Genomic DNA, 14,213 nt, shown 5'->3' on the forward strand with positions numbered 1-14,213 from the left:
CATCCGGTAAGTGGCGCATAGCGGCGGAAGCCCAAAGCTGCTGTGTAATTGTTCAGTTTAGCCGCACAAGCAGCGCAGTTTCTCAGTTACAAGGCAGTTTGTTCTCATCCTAAATATGCCGGACTATTTAGGGGACGACCAAAGGAAGATCAAAGAAGAGGAAAAGGAGGACGCCCCTATCAGAGGTATGTCTGAAAGAGTTTATTTTTTTTAAAAAGCAGTCAAAGCGAACGCTGCTGTTAGCTAGCTACTTAGCTAACGTTAGCTCAGATTGTTAAACAGTCTATTACAGTTTACGTTTTCGGTTAGACAACTGCTCTTATTTACCGAATGTAAGCTTCATTATGTATGTGATTAAATCAGTTAATATAAATGTAGCAGCTAGGTTGGAGTATGCGGTATCTCTCAAGTTTACATCGATGCTAGCGGCCCTACTGCTCTGTTAATGCTAACTCATTCATGTTGTTTTCATGTCTGTCACAGCTTTGGATGAAGGAGACATCGCTCTGCTCAAAACATATGTAAGTATGACTTCAAACACCTATACACTACTTGCGATGTGTATAGATTCTGTAAAAATGGTCACATTTCTCTTATAATGACTGTCCGGATATTAAAATAGATGCCTGTCTATATATCAATATAATGCTACACCAGACACCTAAAACATTAGGAAAAAATGAACTTATACATGATAGAACACTAGCCTTGTTGGTATCATTATTATTTATTAATTAAAAAATAAAATCTAAAAATCTTCTGGTAATGTCAATGCAAGGCAGTAGAGGATGTGAAAACAAGCCGTAGAACAACACAAGTCAAGTTGTATTCTTTGTTTTGTTTTTCTACAGCAGTGTGTTTATACATTTTCATAGGAACTCTTCATTTAGATCACATCTCTCCACCTTCACATGCCACAGTGTGGCTTATTAAAGGGTTAAATCCCTGCAGAGATAAGTGCAGCAGTGCTTTAGTGCACAATTGAATCACTCTGTTTCACTTTTTTTCTGCAGCAATTAGCTGATCATTACAACTGGGGTTGATCTGTATCCTAGTAGCAGCCTCTAATAACATGAGTTAGTAAAACATGTGTGAACACTGTCTTTGCGTGTAGAGATAGATGCTACATTTAGTCAGTAAGCTAAAAAGATAAATCCAAATGAAACAGTTACAGTCATTCATAAATGCTCATCAAACTCTGATGGTTTAATAAAAAGCTCACTTGTCACAGCGTGCGTCACATTCATGTTCCCTGTATTTAAGGGCATGATGTGATAGTACGATCTGTCACATTAGGTCAAACATCTGTAACGCTTCTTGTTTTGTCACCATTAAAGCTACAGTGTGGGGAAAAAGCAACTTACATGCTGAGCCACTGCACCCACTCAGACAACTCACACAAGATATGGTTTCTATAAGTACCAGTATTAATGAAGTGGGGCAAATATTCTTTCTAACACCAAGGTGTTGCAGGACTTTTCTATTTTCGGCATGCTGTACAACACGACTTCAAAGCTGACCAAATTGTCTTGCTGTTTCTTACCAGGGTCAGAGCACCTACTCCAGACAGATCAAACAAGTGGAAGATGACATTCAGCAGCTGCTCAAAAAGATCAATGAGCTCACAGGTGGGCAGTAAAACCACAAACACGCTTATACAATATCAGATATTCCCAGTACACCTATAGGTTTGAGATGCTCTGACTGGATTGTACTTTGAAGGTGTGTTCTTTGTGTTTGACAGGCATTAAGGAGTCGGACACCGGCCTGGCTCCACCGGCTCTCTGGGATCTGGCTGCTGACAAACAGACTCTGCAGAGCGAACAGCCGCTGCAAGTAGCAAGGTAAAAGAAGCTAGCTCAACTTTTGGAGTCAATGTTAGGGAAGAGTTTTTAGGTATGACTAGTTTTGCATCTTATATCTCCAGGCTTCGATTCTTGATGTTTCCAGTTGTTTAATTTAAATAGTAATGTGACATCTAAATATTCCACAGTTCTTTTCCTTCCTTTGCATAGTTAGTATCTGTTGTGTAATTTCAAGTATTCCTGTGTGCTTTTTCTACCAGATGCACGAAGATCATCAATGCAGACTCTGAGGATCCCAAATATATCATCAACGTCAAACAGTTTGCCAAGTTTGTGGTGGATCTCAGCGACCAGGTGGCTCCAACCGACATTGAGGAGGGCATGAGAGTTGGGTGAGGAAGACAGATTCTTTAAAAATGTTAGTTATGTCATACACCTGATGACGGAGTTTACTAAGTTAAATGTCCCTTCTAATTTTTCAGAGTTGACAGGAACAAGTATCAGATCCACATCCCTCTGCCTCCTAAGATCGACCCCACCGTCACCATGATGCAGGTATGAATGCAGTCACTTGTAAAAACAAAGTAGATCATGCTTGAACTTGCGTAGAACACAAATTGGTCATATTTAAAGACATGACCTGTCTCTCTACTTCTTTCCCTCCCATGTTGTTGTGTAGGTGGAGGAGAAGCCTGATGTGACCTACAGCGATGTTGGTGGATGTAAGGAGCAAATTGAGAAGCTGAGAGAAGTGGTTGAGACTCCACTGCTCCATGTAAGACGCATCAAAACATCCAAATCACCGTTACTTTTTCCCCTATTTACACTTTACGCTAGGGCTGAAACGATTCCTCGAGTTATTCCAGTAATTCTTATACTAAAATTCCTTGACACAAAAGTCTCTGAATGGAGACTTCATTTAATCTACTACTGGACCCCAGGTCACTAACTGGTGGACCCAGAGTTCATCCCATACAGACCCAGACCTATAATCAATAAATGATAAGAGGATTTTAAATTTGACAGAATGCTTCTATTTTATCCAGTGCAGCTTTTCTGGTGTTTACGGCGTTTAGCAGATCAGTTAACAGTCAGACTTTCTTTGTGTGACTCGACAAAAACTAAACCCTCAGAGTTAACAGGTATGAAGGAGGTTTTCTACTTTCTTTGTGAACTCAGACTTCCTGCTTCAAACCCATCACACAAACAGGAGAGTTTAACCATCATTTGACTCATTTTCCATAAAATGAATCATCACGAACAGGATGTTTTAATGGAGAACAATGAGGAAAATAAACATTTATGACGGTAAAAAGCTTCTGCTGTAAATGATGTAAGACAGGAATGCTGGTAGAAAACTGTTAAACATGTTAATGTATTTATTTTACTGATCAATGCAGTTGATTATTGATAACAGACAGCTGCACAATAAAACGATCAGACTTCATCTATTCCAACATTGTATTGAAGTGCTTGTAGGTGTGACACTGACGCATAATGAAGGAAATCACTTTAATTTGTGGCCACATCAAACTGATGTTACTGATTAAATATTCTCTGTAATCAATGCTAAAAAAATAATCCGTTTTCTTACTTGTGTTCTATCAGCTGCAGTAGCTGTAGTTTAAACGGACCAAACGTTAAAACAGATTTATGTGATTTCTGCATTATCAACTAAATTAAATACATGTAGGTTCCCATGGCTTTAGTTTTAATTAAATACTCCTGTATGATACCAAATGTGTACAATATCCCTGTACTATACTCTATATGTACAGTATACCACAGATGTCTGCTCATGTTCCACCAGGACAGTCATTTATGCTGTACAGCACGCTCACTTGCTCTTTTGATGCTGTAATGCCAATCATGGAATCCGATTACTTGATTAATCGCCAGAATAATGGATAGAATACTGGATTACTAAAATAGCCTGTCACTGAAGCTGGCATGAATAAAGCTCATCCATTAAAGAGACTCCATCTGGACTTACTGCTTGTCTCCTCCTCTTCTGTCCAGCCTGAGAGGTTTGTCAACCTGGGTATCGAGCCTCCTAAAGGTGTGCTGCTGTTCGGGCCTCCCGGTACCGGAAAGACCCTTTGTGCCCGAGCCGTGGCCAACCGAACGGACGCCTGCTTCATCAGAGTCATCGGCTCTGAGCTGGTGCAGAAATACGTGGGAGAGGTGAGCTCAGTGATGCACAGAACAGCTGAAGTTTAGATTGTAGATGTTAGTTAGCATTAACCGTGTTTCTTTGCTAATAGGGGGCCAGGATGGTGCGTGAGCTGTTTGAGATGGCCAGGACTAAGAAGGCTTGTCTGATCTTCTTTGATGAAATTGATGCTATTGGCGGTAAGGTTCACTCCATTCCTGTGTTGTTTTGTGAATGTGTAATGCGTTCATTTACTGTACCTATTCTCTTATGTGTTATTAGTCTTGTTAGCAAAATCCCATGACGGCAACGTCAGCATAATCTAGATACTTGTGCAGATTATTGGTGATGAACGGGAACATATTTGAAGTTTACGTTTCAGATTTATCTTAAATTTAATCTACTGTGGTCTAACATTTTTTCTCACTGTACAGTTTTTGTCTGTTTTCTTATCATGACAAGACAAATGCGGCTTCAGCTACCAATTATCTTCATTATCAGTTAATCTGTTGATTGTTTTCTTAATTTACTCATTAGTTGTTTAGTCTAAAGGGTAAAAGGCTGAGATAACAGGTCTTGTTTTCTGCACAACCCAAAGAAAATCACTTTACCGTCACAGAGGAGGAAAGAAACCAGAAATGATTTCAGTTTAAGAGCCTGCACTCATTGTTTTACCTAAAAATATTAGTCCGATGATTAAAATAGTTCAGCGGTTACTTTAGTAGTAGACATCTAGTAAATTGCAGCTCTTCTCCTGAATGTTATTTTTCAGTGTAAAGAATCTAAATCGAAGTGGAAGCAGATGAATGTCTCCATATAAACCTTTCCTGTCGTTGTTCCTGCCAGGTGCTCGTTTCGATGACGGAGCTGGTGGAGACAACGAGGTCCAGAGAACGATGCTGGAGCTCATCAACCAGCTGGACGGCTTCGACCCTCGTGGCAACATCAAGGTGCTGATGGCCACCAACAGACCCGACACACTGGACCCGGCCCTGATGAGACCTGGACGTCTGGACAGGAAGATCGAGTTCAGCCTGCCTGATCTGGAGGTGAGTTAGCCACGGAGAATATCAGTTTAATTACAGTCATGGAAAAAAATTACTAGACCACCCTTGTTTTCTTCAGTTTCTTGTTCACTTTTAATGCCTGGTACCACTAAAAGTATAAGAATACAATGAACACGACCACCAGATCTAAATCTAACTGAAAACCTGTGGAAAATCATCAAACATAAACCACAAGCCCAAAAACAAAGACGATTAGTTAGAATTAGTGCAACAGGAATGGGCTGCTGCAGTAATGTCAGGAGCTGGTGGAGAGCACACCAAGACACATGGCTGCAGTCATCAGAACCCATGGTTATGAATCAGTACTAACTCCTGTGTGCATCATGTGACTAAAACCGAGAGAAAGAAAACATGGAATGCCTAAAAGCTGATTTTGGCAAAACAATGCCATAGCTATTGATGGAAGAACTTAAGTGATTTTGGTTATTATCGAGAAAACCATGGAAAATTCCTAGATATCAGCTCTGAAATTATATTTCTCCAAACAAATGTACCTTTAGTGATATCAGGCATGAAAATGAACAAGAAATTGAAGAAAACGAGGGCATTTTAACACTTCCTATACTGCTTTAGTATCCACTTTGTTTGCTCTTGATTTCATTTGTTTGCCATTGCTCACAATCCCTGTAAAAATACAAAAAAAAAACCCCATAAAAATCAAAACCAAAAGTGGACGAAATAGCTTAATAACATTTTCAAAACACGAATAAGGGATATGGAATACTGGTCTGGATAAGCAAGATCTAAAACATGAAGCAAGTCAGCCTACTTTTGGCCCACCCTGTGTTTGTATACTTTGGCTCAACATCTGTAGTTTTATAAAGTAAGACGTGTGTTATCAAGACATATCAGCTCCTAAATCTATTTAGCATGATCAGACATGAAATTGAATTCTACTCTCTGATTTCTATGTCTATTTTTAGTTCATTTTTCTCTGTGAGCTCACTGTGTTCTTTCTTTCAGGGTCGAACTCACATCTTTAAGATCCACGCCCGCTCTATGAGTGTGGAGAGAGACATTCGCTTTGAGCTGTTGGCTCGCCTCTGTCCCAACAGCACCGGTGAGACAATCCGTCCCTCCCTCTGTCCAAAGATTATTCTAGATTTTTCCCTTTCTCCCACATCTTCATCTGATATCTGCCACTCTGCTGCAGCTGTAGTTCACATCAGGTGATCATTCCAGGGTGCAGGGACCTTAATAAATGCTTGTGGTGCTTCTCAGTTGCTTATTTGTTAGCTGACTCCATGGTAGTGGAGACAGGGATTTAAAGGTGTTTTTTTTTTTTTCAGTAGTGTAGTGCTGATGTGTGGCCACAAGAGTGCAGTGTAGCAGCATCCAGTCACTGTCCAGTGAAAGTTAAAGCTAACAGACCTGTTCTCAGCATAGTAAGGGGAATCTTCAGGTTGTTTCACTGTCTTTAAAATTCTATTTCAGCTCTGTAGAAATGTAACATGATTTCCTTAACATCAAGAAGTTGTTGAAATGTAGTTTTAGTTGTGATCAAGTAGATGTGAAGATCAGAATCTGAAGTTGGCAAGATACCTTCAGGTTTTCAGTGCTACATCACCGTTCTAACTTCTGCTAAACCTGCATATTTGCTCCCCCAAAAAAGTGAAAAAACAATATCACCAAGTCTCTTCTAGGCATAAGGAGGCTTAATGTGAGATTTGATCCTCCACACCACCATGAAAACCATTTTATTTCTATTACTTGTAGCATTAAAGGACAGCATTTGTAATTTTGTCAGTAATCTTGAGTGATAATTATACTGAGTTTTGAATAAGAAACATCTGTGTAGTTTTTAATCTGTATTGTTTAAAATCAGTTTTTTTTTTTTTAATATTCAGTTTCCTCTTCATAATGCCACTCTGTCAGTAGATGTCCGTGTTTGATGGTTATCTGGTGTCAGCTCCTCCAGGTTCTGAAACTCTGGATTGACTTACTGAGTCGATCACCATCTTTATCCTCAGATCATGAAAACATCCCCTCCCTATGATGATCCTGCTTCATAGTCCAGGCCCCACACCGTACACACAAATGATTGATCATTTCCTTTTCATCCTCAGAGTTTAACGTTGTGTTTTCCTGTCCAGGTGCTGAGATCCGCAGCGTGTGCACGGAGGCTGGTATGTTTGCCATCAGGGCTCGCAGGAAGATCGCCACAGAGAAGGACTTCCTGGAGGCCGTCAACAAGGTCATCAAGTCCTACGCCAAGTTCAGCGCCACCCCCAGATACATGACCTACAACTGAGAGCGTGTGTGTTTCTGATTCTGCTTTTCACCGTCAAAAAAAAAAACAGTCACAGATATTGTCCTTTTTGTTGTCATTCTTGTACACTTCAAAATAAAGTTTATTCCAGAGTTGAGTCTTTAGTGCTTTGTAAAATAGCTCTGTGGTAACTTGAAAGGCATCCTGTGTTATTCAGTAGCAGCACAACTAAAATGTTCTCACACCATGTCTATTACAGCAGTGTTCACCCAAACAAATGTACAGTAACAACAAACACAACTGCAAATTGACCAGTGATTGTCATATGTGGCTCACAGCTATAAAATCTAACGCTCATCACGACTACTTCTCTATGACCGTCTCGTAATCACGCTGGTATCAGACGTCTGATACCAGCGTGATTACGAGACGGTCAGCTTCAGACATTTACACCACAAACTACACTTCTACAAATGACTGTCATTTAGAAAACAGCTGCAGCAGCTTCATTTAAAATGTACTCGTCCCTGCAAAGCAGAAAAAACTCCGACAGAACTACAAAAAGACATAAAATGCAACTTTAAACACTCGTGTCTTAGCGTGTGCTGCTAAGAGGATACAGAGGAATAAGGCTGGAGGAATGTCAGCTGGAAATACAACTCTTAGTCTTTGATCAGTCTCACTCCTGTGGGCACTTCACATGTAACAAGGCTGTCAGACGCTCTGGAGTGATACAACACCCACCTCTATGCAGCATGGATCACTGCTCACTTCCTCTCTACTGAACAAAAATGAGACAAGTTCATTGCTTCTACAGTCAGGATGTTGTTCCTGAGATTCCTCATCGTTGCTGCTGTCCGCTCCCGTCAGACCGTTTCATTGGCCGGAGCAGCAGGTGAGCAGGAGTTCAGGTGTTGACAGTAGAGCACAGCGTCGTGGACGGTGGGGAACACCATGTCTGTGGTCACGTTTCCAGTGAAGAACTGTAAGGAGTCCAGCTCAGACAGCAGGTGTCCTTCAAGGTCAAAGCAGAGCAAAGAGCAGTCAGAGCAGAGCTGTGTCCTCAGCCTACAGGTGAAGTTTACCGACCCGTTTTAAAGTTTGAAAATGTGTGTTGGGGGGGGGGGCATTTCCACAGTGAAAACTTCCACATTTTCAATATTTTTCTGGAAATTTTTGAACATTTTCTGGTAGAAAATAAAAATGTTAAAAAAAAAATGTTTCTTTAAGAACATTCACATAAAAATCAAACAAAATCCAGCGAATTTTGATCTGTGTCCGAGAAATCACTTTCAACTAAGTTACCCGTTACAAAAACGCCTCTTAAGGAAGTGTGTTTATTCCAGATCACATGACCTGCTCCACATGATGTCATTTCCTCCTGAAGAAAAGACTGGAAACACTCCAAGGCTTTCTTAGTTATTTAATACAAAGTAGTGTGTGAGTCAAGTGTGGATTTATGGCATGTCAACAGGTTTACTACAATATCTTCATAAGTAACTTTAAATTTTACTCAACTGTACACATAATACTTAGAAGAATCTTTCTGTAAAAATGCCATGCGGTGTTTGGTTATAGGCGGCCATGTTGATTTTAGGCCTGAAAACAGCAAAAATGTCAACTATGATACAGAAAGTCCCGTAATTACATATTGACCCATTAAGTATTCTACCAACCTTGGAAGTTTTCCCCTTTTATTGCTTTTCAACATGGATTAATTGTCAATTTAATTTGGCTTTTAGAAATTAATTTAGCAAAAATTTGTTGTTCATGTCAAAGCAAAAACGGCTTTTTACAATTTGATGTCATAATTTAATGACATAATAAATATTTACCCCCCTGATGTCAGCATTCAGTAGATGCGCCTGCATGCCAGATTCCTTCCATTTCTTACTGATAGACTGAACTGTACTCAAAGGGATATTCAGTGATGTGGAAATGTTTCTGTATCAGTCCCCTGACTTCTGCTTTTCAGTCTTTTTACTGAGCTGCATGGAGAGTTCCTTTGTCTTGATCCAGCTAAAATCCAAATGAAATCGACCTTTATTAATCACCTTGGAAGTCTGTATTGTGCTGTAATGTTTGGTCTCGCCACACTGATAGAAATGGGCGGCACAAAACACTTCACTACTGTAATGAAAGTAGGATTTATTGTATGGCTGTTGAGTTAGTTTTAGTGAGGTGTATGTAGTAAATATTTGTGTCCATTTTGAGGTGTTATCATCAATGTGTTCATTTCCACCTGATGATATAAAGGTAGTGATACATTGTTGGCTATAAAGTGACTTTAAAGCGTAAAAGTTCGGGTAAATCAAGCTAACTTCTCTCTACATCTGTTCTACCTGCTGAGGAGTTGGACTGGGCAGCTTTGGATCTGCAGCTTTTCTTTGCCATTTGTTGCTGTCTAAAAGTTTACAAGCCTGTATTCTTTGTAAAATATGCACATTTAGCCATTAATGGTGCGGATTCACTTTTGGAGAAAAGCTGAAGAAAGTAATTTATTATTTATAACTCTCAAACAACACTGAAGAAGCACGAGGCTGCTATCAGTTGAATTTAGGTTGATCTTACAGAATAGAAATATTACAGAACATTTTTACATTTTCAGTAGGAATCAGTGACCTGATAGCTACTGCTCAGTAATAATATTTTTACTAAGTATTCATGTTATGCCGCAGTTTGAAAGGGCATTGCAATTTAAAAAGAGCAAGATGTTTTACAGCAATTAAACTTTGAAATGCAGAGGAAGGTCTTGCTGATTACTTACTGTTGCATCCAGCTATGACCACACGAACATCCACAGCTGCATATTCCTTAATGACCTGCAGGCACAGATACAGTTTTATAATTGGAGCTCCATAAAAAAAACCAAAAGCATCTCTAAGATGGCAGTGTGGGAATGGAAATGAAAGGAGCTACAATACATTGTTGGTGATAGAAGTCATCTTGAAAATACCCTCTACTTAGAAAAGTGGAAAAAAAAAACCTGTTTGATGGCTTTGGCTCCCACAGAGTCGATGAAGCTGGCAGACGTCCAGTCCAGGACGATGGAGTGGACGGTGTTCAGAGGCTCCAGGAAGACGGCCTCCTCAGAGTTTAAATCACTGTGTCTGTCCCCTAGCTGGCCGTTCTTCTGCTCCTCCATCATGTGGTTCTGGGGCAGAACCTCATGGGTCACTGCCTCATCCTTGTACTGGAACCAGTTAAAGAAACGGTTTATTTACAGCAGAAGTGTCAAACTCAGTTTAGTTCAAAAGCCACATTCTGTCCAATTTGATCTGAAGTGGACCAGAGCAGAAGTACATTCTTGAAATGTTCACATTTAAGGAATTCTCTTTTGACAAAACATTATGAACAACCTGAAATTTCTTTAGAAAAATGAATTCAGTTTCAAAAACAGTATGCCTCCATTTATCATTTACACTTTACAGCCTGCAGACGACAAAGTGTCTACAAAGGAACTAAACATTAGGAAAACATTTAATCACAGATATCTGGAACTAAGTGGTGTCGTATTTTACTTTATGATCAAAATGAGAAAAGTCAGACAAAAAAAAAAAAAAAACAAGACAAAATATTAGAAAAATGAGACACAAAATGACAAAAGCTAGAGAAGAAAAAGGGACAAAATAATTTGACAAAATAGCTACAAAGCGACAAAGAAATTGGACAGAAATGAGGAAAAAAATGACAAAAAAACAAAACGACAAAAAAGCAGACAAAAAACACTTAGCTGGGCAGCTTAGTGATATGATGGGGACCGACTTGACAAAAGTGTCAAACTTTGTGAGGCAATTCTGTAGATCCTACTTATTAATTTTTTGCTAGGCCCTATCAAATTTGGCCAATGGGCCCCAGTCATGTGACATCATCAATTTTTCCATAGCATTAATAGAGGAAAATACTGCATATACATGTCTAAGCAAGATGTTTTAAAAATTTAAAGGCAATATGATCAATTTAATGAATAAAATCAGAAAAGGATACATTTCAAATCATTTTTTAATCAATAAACATTCATATTTTGCGAGATATTTGTTTATGGTTTGACAAAACTCAAAAATAAGGCCAAAAAATCATGTCACGACATTGTACGTAACTTGCTTCCAGAGTGAACATGACAATTAAACATTAATTTGTTTCAGAAATATTAGTGTTTATAACTGCTTATTCAGCCCCTTAAAGTTTTCAACATTTAGGAAAACGTCTTTAAAGCAATTCTGGCATGTACATCGGCAACCGCAGCTGGTACGAGTATGTGGATATCCATTGATCTATTTGTCACAGCTGCACTTGCACCGTCTTGTGCATTGCCATCCACCTTTCCTGCAACCACATCTGGTGCCACATCCTCTTGCACCCTTGCATGCACATTTGACTAGTTGGCTGCAAGCTTCAGGTGTCAATTTTTGAGAGTTCCAACATCCATCCATCCATCCATTCTCTATACACCGCCTTATCCTCACTAGGGTCACGGGGGGTGCTGGAGCCTATCCCAGCTGACTCGGGCAAAGGCAGGGGACACCCTGGACAGGTCGCCAGTCTGTCACAGGGCTACATATACAAACATACAATCACACTCACATTCACACCTATGGGCAATTTAGAGTAATCAATTAACCTCAGCATATTTTTGGACTTATGGGAGGAAGCCAGAGTGCCCCGAGAAAACCCACGCATGCACAGGGAGAACATGCAAACTCCATGCAGAAAGATCCCAGGGCCACCCCGGGATTCGAACCGGGGATCTTCTTGCTGCAAGGCGAAAGTGCTAACCACTACTCCGCTGAACAGCCCGAGTTCCAACTTGCCACTTACTATTTCATCATTTCCATCTAACGGTGATTTTCCCCTATTCTCGGAGTGCAAAACCTCAAAAATTGCATTTTGCCGCGTACATGCTGTCAGTATGACCTGTGCACATGGGGCCTAGCAAAAATTGAAAGTATTTTGGATGTAGATAGCTAGGAAAAAATGTCACACTTTTGTCAGATCTGTCCCCATCCGGTCAAAAAAAATCGATGTAAGCTGCCTAACTAACTAGAGACAAAAAGGAAACACAAAACTACAAAAACAACACACAAAACAACGAATAAAGCAAAACACAAATGAGAAAAGACAACAAAAACAACAAAAACAAGACAAAATATTACAAAAATTAGACATGACAAGCAAGACAAATTTTGACAAAAAAGTTACAAAATCACAAAAAATTAGACACAAACGAGACAAAACATTTTCTAAAGGAGCAAAATGACAAAAAGAAACACAAAACAACAAAAAAGCAACACATGAAACAAGGAATAAAGCAAAATGGCAATGACAAAAATAAGACAAAAAACACGAGAGACAAACAGGAAACACAAAACAACAAAATAACAAGAAACAAAACAACAAAAACATGAGACAAAACAAAAGTCAGACCAAAACAAAAACAAGACAAAATATTACAAAAAACAAGATGCAAAATGACAAAAGAACAATCCAGTATTTCACTTTGTCATCAAAACAACTTGTCATGGTCTGGAAATAACTTTAAATTTATAGTTTTACAAATTTACAATCTGCAGTTAAATGTCTTCTCTGTAATTTTTACACTTTACAAAGTTGTCCCACGGGCCGAATTGGACCCTCTGGTGGGCCCGTTTTGGCTCACGAGGCGTGTGGTCTGTATCCAAATCTCAGGACACAAGAAAGCAAATCTCGTTCCGAAATCGAACGAGATTTGCGTTGTAGCGTCCTGAGATTTGGATACAGACCACAACAAAGAGCGATCGCCAGTAATGTGGAGGTTTTCGTTCACTTCTCATCTCTAGTATGTTGTGGGACACTCATTGAGACTATCTGAGCCGGTCAGTGTGGGGAAAAAAGCACGTTAGGGCGGACTTTGACGCGGGGGGGGGGGCGGGGCAGCTGCCCCATACTTTTCGCTAGCCGAGCTGCTAGCTGAGCTGCTAAGCTGCCTGCCGGGCTAAATACTGGAGCTATGTCGAAAATTCATTTCTCCATCACTCACATGAATGAAATTACATATGGAAACAGACCCCAGGTTGAAAAAAACCGAAGTTCCCCTTTAACTATTTCAGGAGAGTCCAAAATCTACACATTGCTATGTTTTAGGGATTTGAGGTCACTCTTATTACATGTAAACTGTAGTATTAATGGGCTGGACAAAATAGAGTTTTGCGAGTTCAGAATCCAGCTGTTTTTTTTTTGTAATGCCACAAAATCCTGAGAAAAATCAACCGTTTAAGCTTCCGAAACAACACTCCCTGCTAACGTTTCAGCTCAGGAAACAAGTTCTTCAATCCCTGCAGCTACACTGTATGTTTACAGTCAACACAGCCGACAGCGTTGACTGACAACAAGCTACCAGGACCAGAAGAGGAAAAAAAGCTGACTCACCTTAGCACAGATCTTCAGTGGAGAAGAGTGGTTGCTGTTGGTCTTCTCCTTCAGTTTCTTTTGGGCTTTCCAGGCAGCTTGTATGTGTACAGGGTTTACTCCAGTCTGCAAAGGCAACAGCAAAAGTTACAGGGAATAGAGCTACTTTAAAAGGGCCTCTCACCAAACCTCATTAGAAATCTATCTACAGAGTTCTGAAAAAGGATTTAACCCCCTTCCTGTTTTCTTCTATTTTTGTGTGCATTTTAGACTAAATAACGCCCAAACTTCAAACTAACAAAAACATAAAACAACGGCAACTGAGTTAAATAAAATATAAAAGCTTTAGATGATTATTAAAAAGTATTACTGAATCCAAGAAATGACCAAACTGCAGCGGTGACTGCTGGGCCTAATAGCTACAAGCGCCGTTCAATCAAATCATCACTTTAATAGACATTTGCAGAGGCATGAAGTTGACTGAAAAGGTTTCACCAGTGGCACGCTGCGCAAAAATCGTAGGTAGGTAGGTAGATAGGTCGATAGGTTGGTAGGTGGGAAGGTGGACAGGTCGGTAGGTCGTTAAGTAGGTCGGT

General features: G+C 39.8%; 2 protein-coding genes across 4 annotated transcripts in view; one reads left to right on the plus strand and one right to left on the minus strand.

Moving 5' to 3' along the window:
- psmc2 (proteasome 26S subunit, ATPase 2) lies at positions 1–7,390 on the plus strand. The gene is made up of 12 exons (XM_022197696.2): positions 1–185; positions 484–521; positions 1,547–1,628; positions 1,745–1,844; positions 2,066–2,197; positions 2,288–2,360; positions 2,485–2,580; positions 3,825–3,989; positions 4,070–4,157; positions 4,804–5,006; positions 5,988–6,084; positions 7,118–7,390. Exons 1-12 carry the CDS (start codon positions 116–118, stop codon positions 7,273–7,275), a joined length of 1,302 nt encoding a protein of 433 aa, XP_022053388.1. The 5' UTR covers positions 1–115; the 3' UTR covers positions 7,276–7,390.
- slc26a5 (solute carrier family 26 member 5) overlaps positions 7,334–14,213 on the minus strand; it is a 25,944-nt gene continuing 19,064 nt past the window's right edge. For all 3 annotated transcript variants that reach the window (XM_051959136.1, XM_022197693.2, XM_051959174.1), the window contains 4 exons: positions 13,639–13,743; positions 10,220–10,426; positions 10,001–10,055; positions 7,334–8,248 (listed from right to left, as the gene is read on the minus strand). In XM_051959136.1, coding sequence (XP_051815096.1) covers positions 8,100–8,248; positions 10,001–10,055; positions 10,220–10,426; positions 13,639–13,743 — 516 coding nt within the window. In that variant the 3' untranslated portion in view covers positions 7,334–8,099. The remainder of the gene's footprint in view (positions 8,249–10,000; positions 10,056–10,219; positions 10,427–13,638; positions 13,744–14,213) is intronic.

Source organism: Acanthochromis polyacanthus, chromosome 1 (genome assembly GCF_021347895.1).
Source record: "Acanthochromis polyacanthus isolate Apoly-LR-REF ecotype Palm Island chromosome 1, KAUST_Apoly_ChrSc, whole genome shotgun sequence".
In the NCBI taxonomy this organism is placed as follows: Eukaryota; Metazoa; Chordata; class Actinopteri; family Pomacentridae; genus Acanthochromis; species Acanthochromis polyacanthus.

What these genes read in the sequence shown, in the direction of transcription:
- psmc2 (XM_022197696.2), top strand. Translation starts at nt 116, where the DNA reads ATGCCGGACTATTTAGGGGACGACCAAAGGAAGATCAAAGAAGAGGAA. An exon ending in CAGCCGCTGCAAGTAGCAAG is followed by an intron (nt 1,845 to 2,065) that starts GTAAAAGAAGCT and finishes TTTTTCTACCAG; the next exon opens with ATGCACGAAGATCATCAATG. An exon ending in CCACCGTCACCATGATGCAG is followed by an intron (nt 2,361 to 2,484) that starts GTATGAATGCAG and finishes GTTGTTGTGTAG; the next exon opens with GTGGAGGAGAAGCCTGATGT.